The sequence below is a fragment of the Nesoenas mayeri genome (assembly GCF_963082525.1).
Source record: "Nesoenas mayeri genome assembly, chromosome: 1".
Lineage (NCBI taxonomy): Eukaryota > Metazoa > Chordata > Aves > Columbiformes > Columbidae > Nesoenas > Nesoenas mayeri.
Window position 1 is genome coordinate 25,233,245 of NC_137541.1, and position 24,639 is coordinate 25,257,883.

General features: G+C 41.0%; 1 protein-coding gene across 1 annotated transcript in view; it reads right to left on the reverse strand.

The window, feature by feature from the left end:
- The window catches only part of CPED1 (cadherin like and PC-esterase domain containing 1), a gene marked incomplete at both ends in the record, with an annotated part of 145,322 nt that extends 121,797 nt beyond the window's left edge, over positions 1-23,525 (reverse strand). The window contains 2 exon segments of the mRNA XM_080364016.1: positions 11,691-11,877; positions 23,274-23,525. Of these exon segments, the coding sequence (XP_080220142.1) occupies positions 11,691-11,877; positions 23,274-23,525 (439 nt within the window).
- Between the last annotated feature and the right edge of the window lie 1,114 nt (positions 23,526-24,639).

Genomic DNA, 24,639 nt, shown 5'->3' on the forward strand with positions numbered 1-24,639 from the left:
AGGTACCAGTGTGTGTGTGGCAAACAGGCGTGCGCCTGTGCCCCCTGGGAGCACACACTCAGCCCTGCTGCTGGCTGGACCCAAGAGCATGGAGCTGTGGTGGCCTCGCCTCCATCAGGCTGATAGATTTGGCAATCCCTAATTTGGATGCATGTGTCCATAGGAGCTACAACAAAACCAAGAGGTATTGAAACATCTTCCCCACTAGACTATAATCCAGCCTGCTGATCCTGCTGCTCTTACAAGGAAGAATCTGGGTGTTTAAAGAGGTACATGCAACAAATGGAAAGAGCCAGAGGCTGGAAAAAAAAGATTCAATGGGAAAGTAGCACCTGGGGAGGAGGAACTGTGGCCAAGGAAACCAAACTGTCAGTCTGAGTACACTTTCCATGTTTCCCTTCAGCCCAGCCTTTCTATCGCTCCTTTGCAACAGACTGAAAACATAACGAGGCTGAGCTGAGAAGCCCTCTGAATGACAGCACTAATGAGAATTCATCACTGAGTTTAAAGGGCAGAAACTGCACTAGAGTTAGAGAAAACAGCCTCTTCTGTGGATATAGAGAAGCCCCAGGATAAGCAGCTAAGGTGTGAAATGGGTATATTTGTCTTGATGTCCTATCTCATTCTAGTTACAGTGAATTAGGATTACAATTATGGTGTTTTAAAGTACAGTGTTTGATCACCATTGCAAGAAACAAAGATATTTCAAAGTCAGAATGGCAGTCCTTTATCACTGCATTTACAGTCCACGGGCATCCTATGCCAACACTATTTAATATGTCAGATTCCTTAATACCCAAGAGGGAGGAAACAATCAGAATACTGAAAAAGAGAAGCTTGGGAATAGAGGCAACGGCTAAACTAAACAGTGTCAGGACACGTCCTCAACCGCTGGCCTTCAACCATCCTCTGTGTTTGTTTTCTTCTCCCTGGGTGGCCATGCAATGCCCCAGGAGACAGCTCAAGCCAGTGACAGTTCCTAGATCTCTGTGAAGAGCAGGCCACCCTCAGTCAGGGGAAAAGAGTTTAAATACATAGACATGAGCCATACGGCATCACTTGTCCTCAGAACCAGGGAACTGACCTATTTTGTTTATGAGTTAGACAAAACCACAGAAGACGGTGATGCAATAGTCATGTAAGGGAGATTTCCAGCTGTACCCCACATATACTGTGTTATCTGCAGAACCCTACACTGCCTTTCAACAAAACCCACCTGGAATGCCATAGGGTAGGGAAAGTTGGAGATACAGACTATCATGTAGAGCATCCTTAGAACATGGACTCTAAAGTGGAAGTTAAAATCATCTCTCCAAACATTTTAAAGAAATATAGGATCAGACCTCTCGGTTTTGAAGGTCAACAGAAACCCCCACACTGTTTGATCTACAAAATATATGTACTGTAACATCTGGGATGCAAATCAGGCGTGTTGTGGTGCTGGGTAGAGAGGAAAAACCCTGCTGCTCTCTCCTACCTCACACATCATCCTGTCATAAAGAGGGCAGCCTGACTGGTCTACAGTTACTTCCTGTGCCAGTACTTTTGTGAGCACTTTTTTCTTTCTATTCTTAGAGCTTTCTCCAAGGGTCCTCTAACCTTTTTTTATTTTCTAAATCTGTAGCACTTCATTCCAAGTGAAAATGGGGTTAACATGTGCCAAACTCTATGTATTTGAAGTCTGTGTCTTCAGCCCTACCCAGAAAATTACCTCAATTATTTTTTGTTGAAGACTGACTTCTGGAAAGGTCCCAGTGATACTCAGCCTCACTGTGGCTGTAAAAACCAGAGTGAGGGCTTTTCTTTTTTTGAGGCAGAGTCACTGAAGCCAGATGACAAAAAAAATAAATAAATTAAATGCCTCATTCCTATTTAGACAAATACTTTACTTCTTGATCTGGTCCAAAATAGCTAAGTCTTGTTCTTTCTTTATCAGCTTGTTTAACAAAGTACTTCAATATGTTGACAGGTTTTGTATTTAATCTCTCGGGGAAGAAAAAATTAAAAAAAAAAAAAAAAAAGAAAAAAATAGGAAAAAAAAAATAGAAAAAAAAAGTAGCAAACAGTAGTTTTCTTCCAAATAAAGAAAAAGTGGTTTTGTCTTTTACCACTTTACACTAAAAGTCCTTTTGCAAAAAATTGATCAATAGAGCTGTATTCTGTCAGATCTAAAATAACTGTGGTTCTGCCAGATTCTTCTTGCACTTACATAATGCAGAAAAAAACATAGCATATTCTGTGTTCATACACACTTATAGTAGCTGCTATAAATTAAAAATGAAACCCATTTTTATAGCTAAATATTTATTTTGGAAAGCATTAGCACAAATGTCAGAAACAAAGTCATTACAACAATGAGCTTGTTATAGAAACATTTTATGGCTTGAATCATTTGTTTCAAACTTTCCAAAATGCATACCACTCAGCTCTTCTGTCCTTCCCTTGTTCAAGGTCTGAATATATTTTACTTACATGAGGCACCCTTGAGGGAATATGTTTAGACTATATTTTTTTATTCTTGCTACCAGTTAAGGTTGCTTATCTTAATTTCAAATCCCTTGTTACTTCTTAGTCCACATCCATTCCATATTTTGTCTTTCTGTTGTTAAAAACGGACATTGTTTTTTAAGGAAACATGGCTGCCAGAAATGACAGAAATTTTATATATATATTATTTCTAATCAAAGAGAAGGTACCACTTCTGTACATTTTTTTTTTTTTAGGGATCTGAAAGGTCTCGTGGCCAACTTGAAACTGAGGGATGGTTTTGATTTCTGAGTACATCAGAGAATGTTCCTTTCTCTTCAACACCAATGCTAACTGGGGTTACCTCCAAATGGACAACTTCAGCAGGTGAACAAAAGAATATTCAATATTACATTGAAAAATCAACATTGAGAGATTATAACGAACATCGGAAGGGTAGAAAAATCAGTGTCCTCATGAATACAAGGTTCCCATTTGATGTAAAATAAGCCAGTGCAACAACAATACAGTGTGTGAAATTTTCAGAGACATGTTCTAACCCGTGGGTGGCTCCTGCACTTTTGATGTCTGGGGCATTTTTGGGATGCAACAGTCAGAAGAGCTGTCAGCTGAAAGTGGATGCAGCTGGAGAAAGTTGGAATCTGAACCTAGGAATGGAGTGGGCTGGCTGCAAATTACAATGAAGGCCCACACAGTGGATTAGCTTTTTGCTGTCTAAATCAAAGTCACAGTAGCTTAAAAAAAAAAAAGAAAAAAAAGAAAAAAAAAAAAAGAAAGAAAAGAAGGTTTGGTTTCAGTGGTATGTAGTGCCTCTATATAAAATGGGAACACAATGATGAAAGACAGCACACTTCTCATCACAGCTGACCAGGGCGCAGAGCCAGGCAGTGCATCAGAAAGGGTGCAGAGCTGCCAGCAGCCAGAACAGCGGGCAGCACCAACGCAGCAGCGCCTTTGACAGAGCGCTCTGGAGGGGCTGCCACTGGCTTCTGGCCAGGCTCACTGCCATTCTCCCAGCACCTGTATTAATAGACAATCATCTGACATTTAAGAACAGACGCATATATTTATAAACCAGAGTCTCTGCTTGAACCCTATCAGAGCCAGGACTCATTTCTTACAGTGAAGTATTTTAAAGATACTTGAATAAACAATTACCTGCTGTTTCCTTTTTATCCCCTAGGCTACATTTACAAAATATTGCCTCAAACCCTTGTATAGGATTTGCATGTTTCTAGCATATTATTCTTGCATACTTACATCTTAATCCCTTGTATTTATTTAATTTCGGTGGATGCGTACACTGTTGCTTTCCTTTGGCCAACGTGTATCTGCCTGGACACTGATGTTTTTCACATTCTATTAACATGACATAATTTATTCCAGCAAAGTTTTAATTTTAGCTCACTGTGTAATCAGCATGTAACATTTTCATTATTGTGAGTTCTAAGTCAGCCCAATAAATACCACTCTCCACTGGACTGCATGTTCTGTTTATATGACTAAAAAGAACATCGGAAGAAAGGTATGTTTGGTAACTTTACGACTGAATGCTACATTTTGGTTTTAACTTGACAAAGTTCAATGTGCTTATGCTTTTGTTATGAACAAATAAAGAATTTATTTCCTCAAGGAAAAGAGTCCATTTGAAACAGGGTTTTTAGTACGATTCTACAGAGGGTTTATTTTAGTGGTATAAAGAAACAGTCTGTGTGCTCTTCTGCTAGAAAACCATGAATGTGTTCTGCCAATAATTAAGAAAGAGAATACATATTGTTCAGAAAACTATATGATGCATTTAGATTATCTAACAAGAAACCACAGCATCCCATTAGAGAGGAGCATTTATTTTGGTTTGTCAGAAACTGATGTGTTTTGTACTGAAACCAATGATGTCTGCAGCATGAGACCAGGCATCCACTTTCAACTTTATGGTAAACACCCAGGCTTAATTTCTAGAAGAAAAATTAAAATGTGATCAAGACAGTGTATGTTTCTGGTATACATTTTCTTCCTAAAACTACATGAACTTTCATTTTAAGGAAGCAGAACAAATTTAATGAACATTAAGTGTGCTTGTAAATCAGTATGCTCCAAGGATCACATTTCTACCTATTTCTCTTGTTTAGGAAGTTCCTTACTCAAGCACATACAAAAGGAATGCCTCTGAAACGTGTGTGTTACTTGTCAAAATTTTGCACAGTCCTCACATGACATACATTTTGCATTAGGAAACCAACCAGTTTTGCATACTGTCAGCTATATATTTGTACCAACAGCCAAAATGATTTTTTGGAAGAGAATTTTTATCTGCTAGATTTGAAGATACACATGTATTTGTATGGTAATCCACAAAATACTTCTGTAGCTCTCCTCACCATTGTTATTTTGCACAATATTTTAAATTACTTACTTATGATAGAATGATCTTGTGCTTTTGCTGGCATGCTAGGATCTCCAGTCCTGCTTATTTAACCTTACCTCCACAGGGCTGTTTACACTTTCAGAACCTGATTTCAATTTACTTTAATTTTCTCAGAGACTTTTGTATTTATAAAAGCTGAGCATCTAGTGACCTCTCTATTCCTGACATTTCCTTTACTCTCCACTATGAAAAAGAACAAAAACCCCAGTGTCCCATTTCTGTTCCAAAAAAACTAAACTGCTTCCTTCAGTGGGTTGGTCTTTGTAATTGAAAATGGCAACCAGATGTTTACAGAACACACCAGTAATTTTCCTTGAGGCCTTTAGTCTTTGTAATTGTTTGCTAAAGTTAGTTGGGCTTCATGGAAACTTGTCTGAGGCTGTAACAAACAGCAAGTAGGGTTTCCTCCTAACTTTACTCTGGACAATTAAAAATGAAATAAAATTAAAGTTAGAACTAATGCTACCTACTTCTGATAATGTATTTCAAACTCCATAGAAAACGACTCAGTAAGGGAGAAGATTTAGATCTTCTCTTAGCACTGATTTTTACATGCCATCCCATGAAAAACATCCCTTTTTCAGATTATGTTGCTTTATATCTCCTCAAACTTCAGCTGGCTATACACAACTGACATTGTGCTCCCTTCCCTTTTCCCTGCTCCTGTCAGGAATATTTTCTCATAGGATTGGATTTTTTTTTTTTTTTTAGAATATTTTGCATTTTAGGAAGATGCTGTAAACTACATATTGTTCAGTTAAAGCCCTGAGTCAACATGGCTCATTTGTACTTGAAATCTCTTCACCTGTTTAAGAAATCACTATGTTTTCCCTTTTTAGTTTCTATCTAGTTTCTATCTGCCTTATTTTCTCAAGGATAGTCATAGACTTCAAGAAATCTGTAAGTCCATCTTGTTACCCCACAAGGGGACACAATATACCAAATAAAATCTCTTTACCTAATATTCCAAGACCTCCGAGATTGAATGCTCCACAGCTCCATGGGATATATTTTATTACTTCATTAGGCTTACCCCCAAAACAACTTTCCTAATATCTAACCAAGCTTTGTTGTTGTTGTTGTGGTACTTCATGTCCTATTTACCATAGGAATGAAGAACAAATTGTTATTTCTTTTCCTTGGCAACAGACTTTTAAAATATTTTACATTAACAAATACCTCTGTTCCTCCATTCATACCAGTCTTCACACTCACTAATGAAAGAGCATCACTGTGTCCTCCTGTCTCTATCACCTCCTCTGGTTCTGACTACTTTTGCTGACACAGTATGCCTTGGAAAATGAAAAGCAAATGTCTGACAGTCACCAGACATGACTCTGGGGCCCTCTGAAACCTGTGGCTGTACTTTATTCTCCAGACTAATTAGCAGCCCTGAGGAAACTCTTACTGGCTGCACTTATGAAGTAACACTTCTGCAAGTTCCTACCTTACTGGTGGCCAGATGTCAGCAATTAAGCTGATTCTTTTGCTGATTTAGCCTCTGGTCAAAAGTATGGATAGTGAGGAATACTAGAGGTGATACAATGCACTAAAGGAATAACATAAAGATATACAGCAAGGAGCATGTATTTCATCCTAGTTCTGACAGTGACTCATACGGTTTTTATCCTAGTTTCTCCATCTCTAACTCTGGTGTGGCAACATTTCTCCGCCTCCTAGTCCTACTGTGAACAGACACAGACATTTTCGTCCCATGGAAAATGTAGATTTCCTTTAAAGAGCAATTTTCCCAAAGGATACCCAATAAGACAAAATGAAAAATTGATGAAGACTGACTTGGAAAATTGCTTTTTGGGAAAATCAAAGTGAAATTTTATTTTATTTGTCCCCAGCTGCTTCTTCAGTCACAGACCATCCAGTTAGAGACAGAAACCTGCAACTGGCTTCACTCCACGTCTGCTGAACACCTGTGCTTGCTCCTGAGGCTGATGCTTCCTGACATTCCCCAAGCAGCAGCTTTTACAGGGAGAAACCAGTGGGTACAGGGAAGGAACAAGGCCCTCTGTAGAGAGCCAAAGAGCAGCAGAGGCCATATCTGCCAGAACAATACAACAGTTGTCAAATCAGCATTTTCCAGAAAAATGAAAGAAGTCTGAATATATTCAGGTTGCTTTAACAATGAGGGGTTATTCACTCCCTGCTGTAAGTAATGCCATGAGATGCCACCTTAAATGCCAGACAGATCTCTTGACCCAGCACACAAAGAGAAGGGCCAAGATTTGCTCCCATGGGTCTGTTGCCTCACTCATCCCTTCCTGTTATTGGAGCAGCTCCACCCAAGTACCGCTCCCACATCTGCAAAAAACCAGACCATCCTCACAGTTTGTTGCTGGAACCAGGGCTTAATTTACACAGCCAAGTGCTTAAACACAGCATGCTCTGAAAATGGCAGAAAACAGAACAAAATTCAGTGCATATTGACGTGATCAGCAAAGAGGAAATAACTTCAGATCTAATGTTCTTATATATATATATATCTGTCTTGTATATACGGTATGGAACAACAAACCACAAAAAACTCCCAAATCAATATATGTACTCTAACGATCTTTCAATGGCATGGTTAAAATTTCATCTTGAGTGGATGCCACTCAAACTGCAAACAGAAGCCATAGTAATGTTTAAATGCTTAAATATAGTACTATAAAAGTAGGAAATGCTTGTGCATAATCGATACTATGAAAATCGTTTATGATTCTTTTTTTAAAGTCACCCATTGCAATTGCATAAACTTCCACCAGATTATTAAAATTAGCATTCTAAGGCAGCAGGGAGCACATCGTGTTATGCTGTACTCCGTTTGCCAGCAGCCTGAATAGATGTGCTTTTTTCCATGGCCAAACTGACTGGCTGTCATTAAAGTTATGCAGAATGTTTTCTGTTCCAAAAGTGAGCGGTAACAACTGAATTCTGCATGTTATTGCAGAATGAATTAAAACTGGCTGGTCAGATTTGTAGCATACAACTGTACATGTTTTTCAGAGTCCGCAGTTTTCTGAGATTTGTGTAACTATTAGCAAAGGTGAAGAATTGAGAAATGCCTGTTAAGGGAGGGTCATCATTGACTAATGAGGCAGGCACACTGAACAAAGGACAGAAAAACTGATGACTCCAAGAATAAAGATATAAGTAGTTTATTTCTCTTAGAAGATTTCATCTGGGGAAAATATGGAATTCAGGAAAGGTTCGGGCAGCAGACAGCAAATAGGGAAAGCCATTTTTCGAGGGCAGAAATGCATTTTAGTGCAACAAATTTCCAAGATAACACTTTCCTGTTAAAATGTTGGCAAGGCACCACAGAGCCAGAGGGACCCACATGTCTTGGTAATCTTTGCTATGGCCCCAGAGGTGGGAGCTTCTTGGACTGGAAGGACAGGGAAGAGGGCAGAAGAACCTGGAAAATATTTGGGAAGTTCTTCTCTGGTGCTTTTCACTCTGGGAGGACCTAAGGGTGTCTTGAAGCCAGGCAGCTCATCCCGCTCACCTGTGGTAGAGCAGTGCAGCGCTGAGCCGGGCTGAGGGAAGGAAGGTCTACAGCTCGTGCTGCTCAGCACAGAAAAGCTCCCAGGAGAAAGCCCAGATGTGTGGGGCTTTCTCACGCCTCCTTCTGATCCTTTTATTATTTTCTGTGAAGCAGTGTGACACTGGTTTCAAACATGACCACAGGTTGCAGCAAAGGCAGAACATGTTACAGAGGCTATGTCTCTATGAGCAGAGTTTCGCATTTAAAAAAAAAAAAAAAAGGCGCAGGAAGGAACGACACACCAAGTAGCCAAGTACACCTTCTTCTGCCTAGCTGGCAAACAAAACAAGTGTGCAATTTATAGATGTGCTGGCCAATACAACCTGATGTCTTTCTCCTCAGCTGTCATCCAACTTTATTTGAACTGAATCCACAATGGACTTACCACAGATACTGCAGATACTGACCATGCTTAAACAGATCTACGTCAGCAGCAGCTGCTTGCCCAAGGTGGCAATCTCAGCTCCCCACAAAACCTGACCATGCCATCATATTCTACTAACACAGTGCCACCTCTCCATCTCCATCCCAGCAGCCAACTATGAGATATGTTAAACCTTACCGCAAAACTGGCTCCCTTAGGGCTGCTGCAAAAGCAAGACTCAAAGAGCTCAGAGCAGGCACAGATATCATCAGTTCTCTATCTTTTCCCCCCATGTGGGTTTAATTGCTAAGGAATGGTGAAAGCACAGCTACCTTTTGTTCAAGTAAAGCTGCTTGAGAATTTACTGACAAAGCTATTTATCAGTGAAAAAGTAGGGGTTTAAATAATGTATGTTTTACTGCAGAACACATCTGTATGGATTTTTCATAGGAAACCCATAAACCACAGTCTCTTTGCCATGTAAAAAGAAATGTATCCTTTCTCTTTTTAGCCAACTATCTTTCAGTTACCCAATCTCAAAATGTTTTAGTTGGTCTGTAAGAAGTGAAAGGTTTCCACTGAAGAAAACTATTCTGCTGATGTTTCTCTTTGACGTCAATGAACTCAACGCGGTGCTACAGCCCAGGTATGGAGCATCTCTCTGGAAGATCGGTGTGCAGAGCTGTCACATTTGGTGTCAAATGTGAGCAGAACTGGTCCCAAAATTAATAGCGGGCCAGCACAAAAAAAGTTAGGAATGTTTTGTGGTGAATTTTTTTCCATATATGACTCCAGCTAGAGTCCTGGCTCTCAGCCATTCTAAACAAAAAATCCTTTCAAAATTAGAGTGAACTTTGAAAGATACATGAGTAAGACAGACTGCACAAAAATAAAAGCACCAGATAGAGCTGCTAAATCATATTAAGTAAGAAGGAATGACTCTTTTTATAGATTTTTTCACAACACTCATGATCTACGTTTCTCAGTCCATTATATCTTTTTAATAGAGGCTTCAAGGAGCATATTTTTTAATAATTTATAACACTCCTATCAGGAAAATATTATGACAAACCATAGCTCAAAATACCCTTCTCCAAAATAAGGACTACTGTCTCATCCAGAACAGTGAACTCCATCAACTACAGAAAAAGAAAAACAACTTTTAGCATAACTTGTTTAGTTCTGAAAAAAGATCATTGGTTTGGTATGCATACATGCTCTTTTACTTACTTCTTGGTTTCAAAACATAACCTTAAAGCTAGGTGCTTACATAACCCAGGGAATAGTTAAAGGCAGACTTATGTTGCCATGAAGTGAGATTAGTAGAGTCTTACTCTTTACATTAAATTGGAAAGCATTTGACTTTTTTACATACTCCAACATCTGCTGGAAGCTGTAGGATGTTCGTGGAAAATTTCTAAAACCTTTTCATTTCTTTTTTTCATTCCTGGGAAAATACTACAGGAAGTACTGGTACTAGCCTGTAAAATATGAATACTCACAGTTAAGTTTATTTCTGTAGAGGCAGTGTTTGGAGGGTAAAAAACTGTATTGGAGAACTTCAACCTGAGCTGATCACTGTAGCAAAATCTTGTACAGTCATTTTTTTCCGTCATAACTGAATTTTGCATACCCGCTTCCTTGGCTGTTTGAAACAAAAGTATTTCACAGAGATGGTGCACATGGTCCCCGGAGATGCCATCTTTTCTCTGCAGCACATCTGACGTTAGCAAAGCCTCCAGACACAGCGTGTCTTGTTACTCTGAGATGGAAAGTACTCAAGGCAAGAAGTGGCTGAAAGGTGCCTACAAAACCAGACTAAAATAATGGAGTGGAGTGAAAACAGTTTACCACTTCTTGGTATAGCCTGCCAAGAAAAGTGCATGTACCTAATTTTCAAGAAAGTTTCTTAAAGAAACTTGAAATTAGTGGTGGAATTTTGAACAGCCTCCAGCATGCTAAGTTATTATATTTTTCATCTATGAAACTACTCTGATTGGTTAAAGCACAAAGCAAACTTGGGCTCTCTCATACAGCCAGGAATCTATTAGAAGCCTGAATGATGTAAGCAGCACTCCCTTTAGCGTGAGAAGTGACCAACCATACCATTTTTCTACTGACAGAATGGTGGTCTGTGTATTTTTTAAGTCTTCCAGTTCCAAAATTGACTTCCAACAGAAGACCAAATTCAGATAATGATTTCAGTTTGTACCTTTAAGGTGTCCACTTAAACATGTTCAGCATGTATTTAACTGTTGCCTAAAGCTCCTCTATCAGGCACAGGATAACTGCAACACAAAGCTAGTCTCTTGTGCAAGTGATGAAGCTGTTTCTTCAGCAATCTGTTTTAGCTGTGGATAAAATTTCAACAGGAACTAAGAACCAACTAATCTACCCCAGCTCTGCAGCAAATGCAAAATGTACTTCTTTTGCATCATCTTCTTTAGCAAGCTTACAGAACAATCAAAACATTACTGGAGGAAGGAGCACATGGCTTTTCTTTAAGAGAGAAAATGAGAAAAAAAAAAACAACAAATGTAGCAGGTTTCTGTTTTGGTACTAAATGCTCTACTGAAATCACCCAGTTATATGGAGGAAGTTGGTATGAGAAGTCATCAAGAAATACACTGATGTGATTTGGTTGTCAAGACTATGATGAATCCCTCTGCTGCATTTTTTTTACAGAGGGATATATCTAATGGAAGAATCATCTAATTGTGGAAAATTAACTGCACAACTGAGAAGGGCTAAAATTTGGCTTCTATCCTTACTTGTTTCAAGAGTTTATAAGTTTTACCTCTGTGGAAGAATGCTGGATCAATAGCTAATATTTAGTAATTACTGAATTAATTAAAGCCTATTATTCTTACTGTGATAAGGGCCCTCATGCCTGGGATCTTCCACCAGTCTCCTGTCTTCAAGGACAGTGACTGTATATCCATGTTTTGTGAGGATGCGCTGGCAGAGCTGACCGTCGGTCTCTCGGTGTGCAGGAGGTGCATACAGCACTGCTCTTCTTGTACGGCTTCCAAAGTACTGGAGAATGGAGTCATCGATCTGCAGCAAACACAACAAAAAGACCAAGGTTGTACAATAGGACACTCCTCAGCAGTATAACATGTAGCTGTTATTTTTCACAAAAAAAAAAAAAAAAAAAAAAAATACTAGTAACTTACTGTGACAATCAGGAAATATTTCTGGTATAATTAAGAATTATTTTTATATCAGGGACTTCTGACCACATATTCCATTTTGTCAGCCTATCTGTTTTTTCTGCCTTCATTTTGGATGGATATTGCAAGGGTTTGAAAGCTCAGGGTAGCAATGGAGGATCTTTAAACCATGGTCTTCCCTTCATTGAAATATCTTCAGCTAAAATCTGGCCTGCTCTGTTGAGCAGGTAACAGTACTTGCCAGGTGACTTTAACTGTGGCCTGAGATTGACCTGTGGGTCATGTAGCAGAGAAGGCTTGATGGGATCCATGTTTACTGTTCTAAGGAACATGGGTCTTACACAGATGGTAAGTTCAGGGGTCTGAGTTCTGCTGTGCAGCATGATTAAGAAACGTAAGAAGAGTACTGAGGTAAAAGCACGTAGAGGAATCCAAAACAGTACTGTAGATTGCTGTGGCTCTAGAAAATTAAATGTAATCTTGTCAATACCTTATTACCTTATTAGTCCAACACAATCCAGCTCAGGAGGACTGACAGAGACACCTGTATATAGGAACAAGTGGAAAGGTATATGATGTCTGCAATGAATCCTAAGGAACTCTTGGGTTGTCTACCATTCACTGTCTTCCCACATAGTGCCTAGGGGCAATGGCATCTAGAGGAAACCTCTCCTCTGTATAAAGCCTGGGATATGAGCTTCTTGCAAGGAGAAATGAGAGAGAGACACTCCAAACACAGAGATGGCATGAGCTGGACATTAAGTACTGCAGACGTAATTACAGGGTCACTGTAATCAGGGAGGATATTTCACATCTTACATCTTACATAAGGCATAAAAATAGGATGCTACTTGTGGGAAATGGGTCACTAATATCTGAAGTAGTCTAGCTATTCTTTTGTAATAAAACCATCATTAATAAACAAGATTTTCTTTTGGTGAAAAGTATTTGTCTTTAGGATTGAAACATACCAGCATTTAAGGGATTCAGTTCAGGGCATTAAATTAGCTCTTGTTACGTTCATTTATTTCAACCTAGCAGTAGTCAGCAGTAGGTCCTTTAAAAACTAAGGTATTCCATAACTTCTAATTTTAGTAAGCTTATCACTGGACATAGGAAGTGCTACACAAACAAGGCACCACAATTTTTTGCACAGTAGACCACATTGAAAAGAGACAGATGCTTTGATATAAACAAATGTCATTCAAGATGTGTCTAGTTGTTTATAGGCCTGGGATCCACTGATAAAATCACTCTTCTCGGCAGTCTGTTCCGCAGTTACAGGATGCAGATTTACATTACGCTTGGCTGAAGTGTAAGCTCCTCCGTGGCAGTGAGGAGCACAAACTATTTCAGAGCCCTGAGCCTCTAACCCCACATCTGCTTTTGCTCCAGAGTAGACATCCCCTGTGGAAAGGGTCAGCATCATCGATGAAGTGACCCTGAAAAATATCTCGATACAACACTGTCAGAGTCTTCCATGTGTATTTGTTGAATGTGCAACTCAAAACAACTTTAGACACTGGGCTATTCGAGTAAAGACTGATCACATGCTGGCCGGAAGAAGCACAAATAGCACAGGGTGAAGTCACAGGAACTGCATTAGGTAATCTGTCAAATGTCCCCACGGCGTCCCAGCGTTTTTAGAACACGTTAATTGGGCAGCGGGCACAGCGTTGGAGCATCTGAGATTGCCCTTCCCCACCACAGTACCCTACATTCTTTCCTCTTTAGCTTTTGCTCCTCCCGCCTTTCCCCTTATCTCCTCTCCTTCCTGCTCTCCTGCAGCGCCAGCAGCCGCTGGCAACCCTTCCTCTCCATTTCCCTCCTCCCTCCCTGTTCCTAAATCCAGCCCTTTCCCCAGCCCTTCCCCTCTACTCCCTCTCCCTCCTCCTCCAGGCACTCTAGCCGAACACTTCCCACTTTCCATTTCACTTGCATAGCGGAAGGGACTCAGAGGATAGAGACACCTCTTGCTTTATGTTGCGAGCAAATCCAATTTTCCATCCCACGTGTGCTGCAAGGGCCGGTGTTGCGGGGTGAGCTAAGGACACATGAGGAGTGCAGAGGGGCTGCAGCCCAGGACAGGTCCCTGCCCGGTTTTAGCTCGCGATTCCTGCTTGTCCCGCTCCTGTCCCTCCCGGTGAGGCTAGGGTGCTGTCTGCCATGGACTTGGTGGCACTTTGTGTGCACCTCTCCTCACTGACAGGTAACACACTTTTATCATGCTGCCAAAATACACCTTTCTTCGCAAAAGCAAAGCCTCCAGCAGTGCCACCCCTTAAGCATTTTTCTGCAAACAAACTTTAAGAGCTTCTATCTCAGGCACCCAGAAACAACTTGATTTCTCCCTGCGGGCAATACTCCAAGGGCAGCTCCGGCAGGGCGTACCCCAGCCTGGCCGCCTCCTCGCAGCCCACGCCTGGTGCAACAGCCCCTGGTGGCCCCGGCTGCCAGTGAGGTTTGGGCTGAGCTGTGCCCCCGCTGCTCCCCCCGCCTGGCCGGCAGGGCTCAGTGGGACAGGAACCACCCGGCAGGGCCCTGGGGACCCCAAAGGCTGGGGTCAGCCTGGCTGCAGCGGGATCTCCCAGGGGAAGGGATCTCTCCCTCCATCCTCCGTGTGAGCGCTGATGCAGGCACATCTTCCCCAGTTCCCCAGGGATTAGCGAAAATGTTTACAACACTTTAGTTTGGCAATAGCAAATATTCAAGGGAACATTGATACTAGCACAAAAAAAAAAAAAAGGAAGTTCAAGCAATGGCAGTCACCCAGGTCACTTCCACAGAACACAAAGGCGAACGGCCCGAGCAACTCCCCAGGGCCTGCAGCGCAGCCAGCTCCCACCGGCCGCCTTCCATGGGCACGCACGGGGCTCGCCATGGCCCTCACACACGGAGCACAGCACCAGCCACCCCAGAGGCCTTTCCTTGGGACACACAGTCCAGAGACATGTGAAAAGCCCTCAGGCTGCCGGTGTCCAAAGCCTCCTGATGCAGGGCTGGTTCCCCAGGGACACGCTCGCCTGCACCCCCAGCCTCCCCTCCCGCCACCCAGGTGCTGGGCATGATACACTTTCATCCACTAGCTTCCCAAAAATCCATGATGGGATCTTTGGGACACTGAGACAATTCAGGGTCCTAAATTTAACAGCTTAACCTGAAGTCTAATCTAATACTATTAAATAGCATGATGTAGCTCTGCATCTTTTATGGTGCATGCTTGAGATCCATGTGTACCATTGCCAACTTTATTTCCTCTGCCCTTTCCTTTCAGAGCTATTTGCAGTCCAGGTTACAAGATACAACGTGTCCTCTCTGTTTTCTTGCCAAGCCAGTGCAGTGTAGGGTGGTTTTGTTTTGTTTTGTTTTGACCTAACCATTGGCTACACAGAATTAAAAAAAATCTGGCCAACTGCACATTTGTAGCAAGTGATTCCATAATTTTTTCCAAACCTCTCTATAAAATGCTTTACATCACTGGCCATACTGATCTAGTTACTACTGGATATATTTCAGAATTTCCAATATTATAGCAATAGCAGTCATGTTTAGACACTTAAAGAGTCTGCTGTTTTTTATAAAATGTTTCTCAATCATAAAAATGCAGTCTGGGCAGAGAGCTGGTATAAAAGAAGCAGAGTGCAATAAATGAAAATAAGCTGTTTGCATATTTTGACATTTTATGGTTCTGATTTTTTGGCATTCCTATAACTTTAATGTGCAGTAGGCTTAGACCAAAAAAAAAAAAAAAGGATCCATAACATTTGGTACATTTGAAAATAATTGTTAAATGGTCAAATGTTTTCATGTCCTAACCATTTTTTAGCTCTTCCCCTGTTTGAAGTCTCAGGCTATTTGTTAGCAGGTCAGTTTATTACAGATTCAATACACCTTATGTGAAACAGGTTCGTAAAGAACATCTGTGGCCCATGTCTTACCTAGAGAATAGTGTGGCTGTCTCCACTGAAATTAATGAGGCTTTACAGCAAGGCTGAGATTTCCCATATGATTTAGGATGAGACCTGTGTCAGCTTTGACATGATATACCTGCTCATACAGCTTGCAAACCATTGCAGTTAGCTGAGTCACTGACCTCATTTTAGTGCAATAGGCTTTTACACACATTATCCACAGCCTTAAGAACTGCGATAAAGAAACCACAATGGGCTCTAAAGTAAACAAAAATGCAGAAGAATGAATTTTGTAATTTTGCTTTCAGTTTATAGAATAATACAAAAACACAAAATAAAGTCAGCTCCATAACATTTATTATGGATTTTTTTTTAAATTATCAGATCATATGCATATTCCTCTGAGGTCTTCACAAATGAGATAAACAGCTCAGTTTATGTAATATGAAAGCTCAAGAATTACATAACCATCCTTGTCTGACTGAAAATAGACGTCTATTATCTGAGTTGCAATTCTTAGTTCTCTCTGCCTGCAAGTTCCACACAGCTGTGAAGTTCTGTTAAAGAGAAAATGTTTTGACATTTTCCTTGAAGCCAGTTTATCCAATTCTAGGTTATGAATGTCTAAAGATAAAATTGATTGCATTAGTCTCTGAAGCCTTCCTCTATCGTACAGAATTTCTGTGTTGATCCAAAAATCCACAATTTGGTCAGTAACTGAATCTTATGATACCTAATTACTGTCATTGTTTTGGCCAAGAAGAAAATAGCAAAGATATTTCAAGTTGAGGAGAGAAAAACAGTTCCTTGGCATTTTTTCAGATTCCAGGAAGATTGCATAATTCCATAAATTTTGATGCAATGTCTCTGACTGTCAGGGAAGCAAATATACAGTTTGAACTGATGCCATAGAATTTCATTGACCATCACTTCAACTACAGAAACAAAATTCTTTTTCCTAAAAGAATGGCCCAACTCATGTCTGCCTGAGCTTCTCTGAGGAAAGAAATCAAAAGCTGTGACTCATGTTTTCAGCTCCCCAGTTCTGGTGGCTTTAGTCCCCGTGTTGATTACAGGCAGCCACTCTTGTACACTGAGTTAGCCAAGACTCTCAGGGTCTTGTCCAGTAGGCTCGAACAACTGGACTGCAGCTTACTTTAACCCCACTGCTTTCTGCAGGAACTGGGCTGCTGCAAAAGAGATACATGAGCCACTATGCAAACCAAAAGGCCTTTACTTGAAGAGGCGTGCAACAGAAATACCCTGCAAGAGAAGAAGCCTTACATAAACAACGCTGGCCCTACCAGCAATCCTCATAGGTGGAGAACTGCCTGAATTCCCATTCAGCCAGCAAGGACAGCGTGGGTTTGCCTGCACTGCTAAATACCACCTAGCACAACAACGTTACAAAAAATCCATGAGTGGGATTCCTAGAAACTACTCCACTAATATTAAACAGTATTAATGAGAAGAGCAATTATAAAATCTTAGCATGTGATTCTAATGCCCTGAGTGATTCGTTTACAAGACTGTGCAGACCTTTATTAATTCCAAATGAGACTTTTAAATTATTTTTTAGACCTTTATTAATTCCAAATGAGACTTTTAAATTCTTTTTCATGTTTGCATAAAAGTTCATAGAAATAGTAGGTTGTTCATACTACTGTTGTATTTGAAGTGCACATAGCTCCTGTATCAAGAAGTAACAAAGCAGTTAATTTCCTGTTTCACTTTCTGGAGGATATTTGAATGTGTTGCCTTTATGTTCTGTTAGATTTCCTAATCAGAAAGGGCTGGGTTGCAGAATGAAACGGTTGGAATGTAATTCTGCTTCTAATTGTTTGCTGAATCAATACAGAACAAGAAACCAGATTATTGGCACTACTTTGATTCTTGGTTTTTGATGACTTCGTAAATCCAAGAGCAAAACTGGAATTATTTGCATAGTCATCACTGGCTTTCAGAGCTATTTTATCAAAATACCTTTGCTTTATGATTGCATGTAGTTCATATTACCAACTGCCTTGTCTTGAAAACAGATGATTAGACAATCCTTCGATTTTGTCAGAATAGCTGCTTTTGAGGAAAAGGCTCCAAAGAAGTGCATGAGCAAGGTTCTGTCTCCATTTCCCATCTGCTGCTGATGCATCATGCCACTGATTCCCATCCTCCTCAAAGGTCCTTTCCTGCAGAGTCTCCGCCCTGCCCCTCTTTCCTGCCCACTACAATAGCCTTGCCCTTTACCACCAACATTTCTCTAGATATCTGCACAGTAAAAATAGCTGTTTCCTCAGTGCCTTTTGCATTCTGTACTACACTGAAAAGGGGAAAAAATGTCCTGCTTTGATAGGGTGCAATGTGAATGTGGTATCATGTCATGGAAAACAGTTGCTGATACCGTACCATCTGTCGATTGCTTTCTATAACACAGGTTTCATACTAGCAAAGTAGTTTGTTCTTTTATGAGGAGAAGAGAGTTCTCATCCCCCTACCATATTCTATGAAATAAATATCCTTTTAAAGACTAAATTTGCTTTAAAAGTGTATCAAACCTTGTTAAGCATAATGTAATCTTTTCTATCCAGAGCTCTCATCACACTCCATTTTAGCATAATAGCAAAAATCACTCCTCATTCTATCATCTAGCTTCATTTCTCCTATTTCACACATTTACATTTCAAAGTTCCCACTGACTTTATGTTCTTTTCTTTCCATTTCCATTCCCATCTCCTCTTCCCCTGCACAAATCCAGAGCCCTCTGTGCACAGTGTCTCCTGTGCCCTCTGAGGATGACATTACTTTGCAGCCACGGCTCCCTGCTCTGTCTCCCACCTTAGCCCAGCCAGTGCCTCTTTTCTCCATCTCATCTTCCACAACACTCCTCTCCTGCTCCCTTCCTGCCCTGCTTCTTCTGACTGAAACAAGTGTATCCCATCCAAAAAATCAATAGAAAAACAAGACACACGTCTTTAGAGGATGAAGATCAACAGATTTGTTTTAAATGTCTACATTCAGTCATGACTTTTGCATCAGAGGCAGTTATTTCCATTGACCATGAAGTCCAGCCTTCTGGGTCTGACAAGATACAGTGGAGCACTCAAGTAAAGAAAGGATCATTCCACTCTGGATGTTCTAAAGTTCTAGTAACAATTTCTCAGCTTTCCAAGAATGAAATTCTGCCAATTTTCAAATACAGGTAACTGGGCCTATAACCTTTCCCTTTCCCTTTCCTCCCCTTCCCTTCCCTTTTCCCTTTCCCTTTCCCTTTCCTTTTCCCTTTCCCTTTCCCTTTCCCTTTCCCTTTCCCTTTCCCTTTCCTTTTCTTTTCATTTTCCTTTTCCCTTCCCCTTCCCGTCCCCTTCCCCTTCCCCTTCCCCTTCCCTTCCCCTTCCCTTTCCCCCTCCCCTTCCCCTTCCCCTTCCCCTTCCCTTCCCCTTCCCTTTCCCCCTCCCCTTCCCCTTCCCCTTCCCCTTCCTCCTACATAGTGTCTCTGAGATATAGCCACATGAAGCTGCCATTATCTTGCTTCTTTCATGCTGTCTGCTGCTGGTAAACAATATGTTATTGGTTCAGAATAAAGCCATAAAAATCCTTTTCTCATTCTTCCTGTTTGCTCACTTCATTATAGCTCCTCTTGGAGATATATCTTTTACACCAAACATAACTGACAGGTTGAGAGCCTTGAAAGTGAAAACAGCTTTTTTCACCATACCTATTAGCTTTCATTTCTTAGGATGCCAGCCACATCCACTCATGAAATTGTCATATAATCAGTTGCATATCTTGTTTGTTTTCTTTTTTTCAGTTGGTCTTAAATGGTATGGGGATGTAGCAAGACTCTGTTGAGTAGCCATGAAATAATATCCTTCAAGATCCATCTTAAAATTTTAAATCTCATCTTCTTATCCATTGGCCATGGTTTGAGAGCTAGGATGCTGAAGCAGTGCCTGGTACATGAGCAATACTGTCTCACTTCTTCCCCACAACAGCAAAAGTGTTATGTCTACCTGGGCAAAATGCCCTGCTATGCAGAGACACCTCACTTGGCTCTGGCCAAATTAATTCAGAGAGTGGAAATACAGTGTAACCTGTTAATCAGCTCTTCTCAGAACTGGATGAGAATCAGAGCTGAATTACTTAATATGAGTGTAATGGTTTTACATCTGGCTGGTACCGAAGGTATTTCTGGCACAATATTATGGTAGGCAAACCTCCACTCAGGGCTCGTATGGACTTTTTTTGTTGATACCTATTTCAGTTTTGATGCTACAGCACCAGCTGTTCTCCTTACTGTATATATTTGCAAATATTTTGTCATGCAAGAGGTAAGAGTGCCTGGCTGAACCTGAAGATAGCCTGCTGCTGGATGTGATATCTCCCTCTAATGCCTTTAATATTGGAGAATCAGAAATAAGCCTTCTATTTTTCATGCTACAGATATTAACATTTAATTTTACACTATAAAAAGTTGACCTCTGCTCATGTGAAAATAAGGCTACAGGACCAGCTCTCCAGCAGCTTTTAAAACTCCTGTAATGTGTGATACCTGAGAGAGAAGTACTACCAGCTCTGTCAGGTTTTCCAGGCTATGAATGCAATCTGCATTCTTGTAATTTAAAAAAGACAGGCACCATGTGCCTGACAGTAGTGGTTCCATCCCAGGGCATCATGGATAACACATTTATGGATCAAATTGGTGATTTCCAGCCCCGTGCTTTTTCCACATTTGTCTGGAACTTTCCAAAATGAGACCAGTTTTTAGATCAGAAATGCAGTGACAAAGCTGCACTTTTCCTCCAGTCTCTCCCTCCGCTTCCCCTCATGGCTCATAAGAAGTGCCAGTTTGTTGGGGTTTTCTTTCTATATTTGAGACACTTAGGGCTAATGGAGAAGTTATCAGACTCTGCAAGGGGATTTTACTCATGCAATAACAATCATAACCACATTCTCGCAGCAGGCTCAACACAATACGGATTATTTCTCTGAAGGAAACAAGAATGAAACCTGCCTCTACCCAGTCAGAAGAGATTCTGTAGTGTGACAGATGCTATGGCTCAAAACCCACAAACATTGGGTGTTATCTGAAGAATATTATCTCCAGCGGGGTCTTCTTTGTCTTAACATTTATTCATGAACTTTGACTTCATAAGACATGTTGCAGTGTTTACTTTTAGTCACTGTTTAACTGCACAACCTTTTTTTTAATAAATTTGCTTGCTAGACTATTCATAGAATAAGAATACATGTGTGACTAGTTAATTAAGGATGTGAATGTTTTGAAATATATTTTAAAGTATTTTTCCAGATATATACATGGAGATTTAAACCAGAGCTTTAATGAAAACTTGTTGCCAAACTAGCTACTGGGGGTGGGCACGTGACTGTAAAATAAAACAGTGTGAAGTTTCAACCATGACATCTGCCTTAGATGTTACTGGGTACCCAATAAAATCAAGCAAGATAACAGTCCAGTTATCTGAATAAGCAGTGGGCGAAAACACACAGTTCAAGAACACACTTTCAAAGCAAAGTGGTAGAGATTTTTGGAGATGTTTGTTTTTTCTATTCCCTGAGATTATTATTCAGCCCACACAACCAGCAGAGTATTCTCTGGAAACACAGAGCAACTTACATCCCAACATGTGCAAGACATTTTGTTCATCATGCTCTAGAGGAAACTTTCAAGACAAATAGGGAGCCAGCTATGGGTGGTCTTTAGAACTTGAAGAGGAATGTGTTAGAGTAGCACAGCCCTGGAAAACATACCTATAAGGGTTAACATATGCATTTACATCTGTACTATAGGCTCAGCATGTGCATGTGATAGTCACATCCAACCACGCACACTGGAAGGCAGTAAGTACAGCACATTGTAAAAACATAAGCTTCCTTCTCATTTCAAACAGCCAGCACACCAAGTCCAACATCAATGTGCATTTTTCTCAGGTAAAATGGGAAAGAAGAAATTACAGAGAGTATGCAGGCAAAACTTTGCCATTATTTCACCAGTTCTTACAGAATTTAGGTAGTCCGAGGTAAGATATGAAATGTTTCTTGCCATTACCATGGCAATGAGTGAAAAGGAATGAACTGTAAGTGCCAAAGGTTGTAACACAACGTGACCAACACTTGTGAGTTGTGCTTATTTGCCTGTAAGTAGTAATTCTTCATGTCACACTGTTGAAAAAATCCAAATCTGGGTACCTCGTGTACTAAAGGGTCATTAAAATATACAATTATTACAAATGCATCATAGATTTCTGCAACTTATAAGAAAAATCTCTCTGACCTTCACAAGAAAGAAACATCCATTTTTTAAGATTTGAGTTTAAAGAGTTCATGCCAAAATTATTTCACATATGTATTTTCAATTGCTGCAGAAGATGCTCTTTACAACTACTCTCCTAAAATCAATATTGCTGACCTTTCAGATTGTGAACCATATCTAACCAAAAAAGCAACATTCTAATTTTTTTTTTTAATGTGAACTGCTTTACGTAGATGCTGTCCATAATCTGTGAAGTCACAGATAAATGTTTATAGTCCTGATACAGTTGTATATAAAATGCCAGCATAATTCTCATTTCACTGTGAGCTGTCTGCTGCTCTATTAGCAGCCCTCTACATAAGTGAAGAAAACTTGAAACATTTGTGCTAGTGCTGATCACAGATTCCAGGGTAAAAATAACTGCCTCAGTCTGGACCATTTAACAAACCACATTTTCCAACTAAAATAACAGTGTGTGCATTTGTTCAGTTTTAACACACATTCTAGGAACCCTATACAAAGTAAACATGAGGTCAGGTAACCTAAGGACAAAATAAAATTTGTGGGACAAAGATTCCAAAGTAAATAGTGTGATCTGAAAACCTGAAAAGCACTTTTTTATTTCTCAAATGCAGTTAAATTCAGCTTCTCAGCAGAACCCCAGTAAAGTTCAAAACAGACCAGCAGATAAGTTTAACACAGGCAGCTGCACCCCAGTGCTAATTAACAGCCTCCGTCACTTTCATGAAACCCCACTGGCTCCTGATTTATGAGCCTGTACCATAAAGCCTCTGAACCGATTCCTAAAGCCAAAATAAAATATGGTCTGTGCAGCACACTGAAATCTCCCTGGAGTCACAGAGCAGTGCCATGATTCAGTTGAAGATTTCAGGATTCCTGTGTTAATAACACCACAGTGAAGCGCTGGTAATGGAGATGTGCTTGTGCATATGCCGCTGTCATTAGATCACCCATTTGTTTGTATACAGATCTCAGACTTCCAAGCTCAGGCTAATTTTAGCTGGACTCAGATGATCCTGCCAGACTCGCTACCCCTCATTTTGCTAATTATTGCTCAGCACTCTGCTCCAGCTGACTTACCTTTTTCACTGTCTGTGAGTTACTGCCAGGGGAGAAGCAGAGAATGTTGCTTGGGGAGACCTCCTTGTATCTTCCTTGCCGTGTTTTAGTCAGTTTGTTGGGTGCGATCCCATTAACGACTGATGAAAGGATGCTGCTGGTCATGAGAGGGGTCAGGGTCTGGCAGAACAGACAGACAGCCACCACTAGGGCCAGAAGGAAGGGACGAGGGCGACAAAGTCTGCGGCACCTGGGGACTTGCCCACAAACCATGGCCTCTTCGCCGTCCTCACTTCACCCTTTGCCACATTGCAGATGCAGTCCAAGTAGCCACGTCTTGCCAGGGTAAAAAAAGTCAAAAGCACGCTTTACCCAAAACTAGCGAGAGCTTTCCCCATTTCTGTTGCTGAGCGCCTTCCTGGTGCCTGGCAAGGAGTCACAGGTTCCAGAGGAGCAGAGGTTGGGGAGGTATCGGCCCATGGGGGTGCAGGAACAACCTGTGAAGGAAGAAGAAGTGAGTGGGGCACAGGGCAGTGTGCCGTGGGCGCTCTGAGCGGATCCGCAGCGAGCTCCTCCACACCTCGCTAATGGGAGAACAGACCTGCTGGCAGACAGGTGAGGAGCAGAAATCTTCACCCCTTCGCAGAAAGCACTGCTCAGCCAGACAGCAGGGTCCAAGAAAGCAAGAGGTTAAAGCTTAACACGTCCTGTCCACAGCTGAAAAGAATAAGAGAGTGTACCAACTTCGTGAACAATCGTTTGCTGTTTTTTTCTCTCTTGTATTCTCGATTCCCACTTTGTTTTTACAGTTTCCTTCATTCCAGTCCTTTTAAATTGCCTCCTTCCTGTCAGCATGCTCAGCTTTCTCTCTAAAAGTGATCATTTATCTGAAAACTGACAGACTATGAAGACTTTCGTTTGCATTTGTTTTGTCCAGATTGCGAGTTCAAAGTTAGGTTTACTTACTCGGTTCTTATCCTGTTAGAAGTTTTCCGTTCTCCTCTAATGGGCTGCTGATTAAAACCACTTGGAACAACCCTGGCTCATGATCCCAGCTCGTCTCACTCACTCAGAAGGCAGGCACACGCACATACACACACCATCTGAAGCCAGTTGGACCACGGGTTTCATATAAATAAAGGCTGGACTGCTCAGAGGGTGGGGCTAAACCAGCTCCACGCGGAGCAGGCTCGGGGTTTGGAGACACAGCCTGAGGTCTGGATGGGGAGCAAGAGGTGTCCTTGCTCACACCGCGTGCCTCGAAGCCACCATCAGTGCAATTTTTAGCAAACTGCTGTTACAGCAAGCAGTCTAATTGAGACAATATTAATATCTTGGCAGGCAGTAGAAATCTGAGGAGCACCTGCAATATTTTAATCCAGATTAT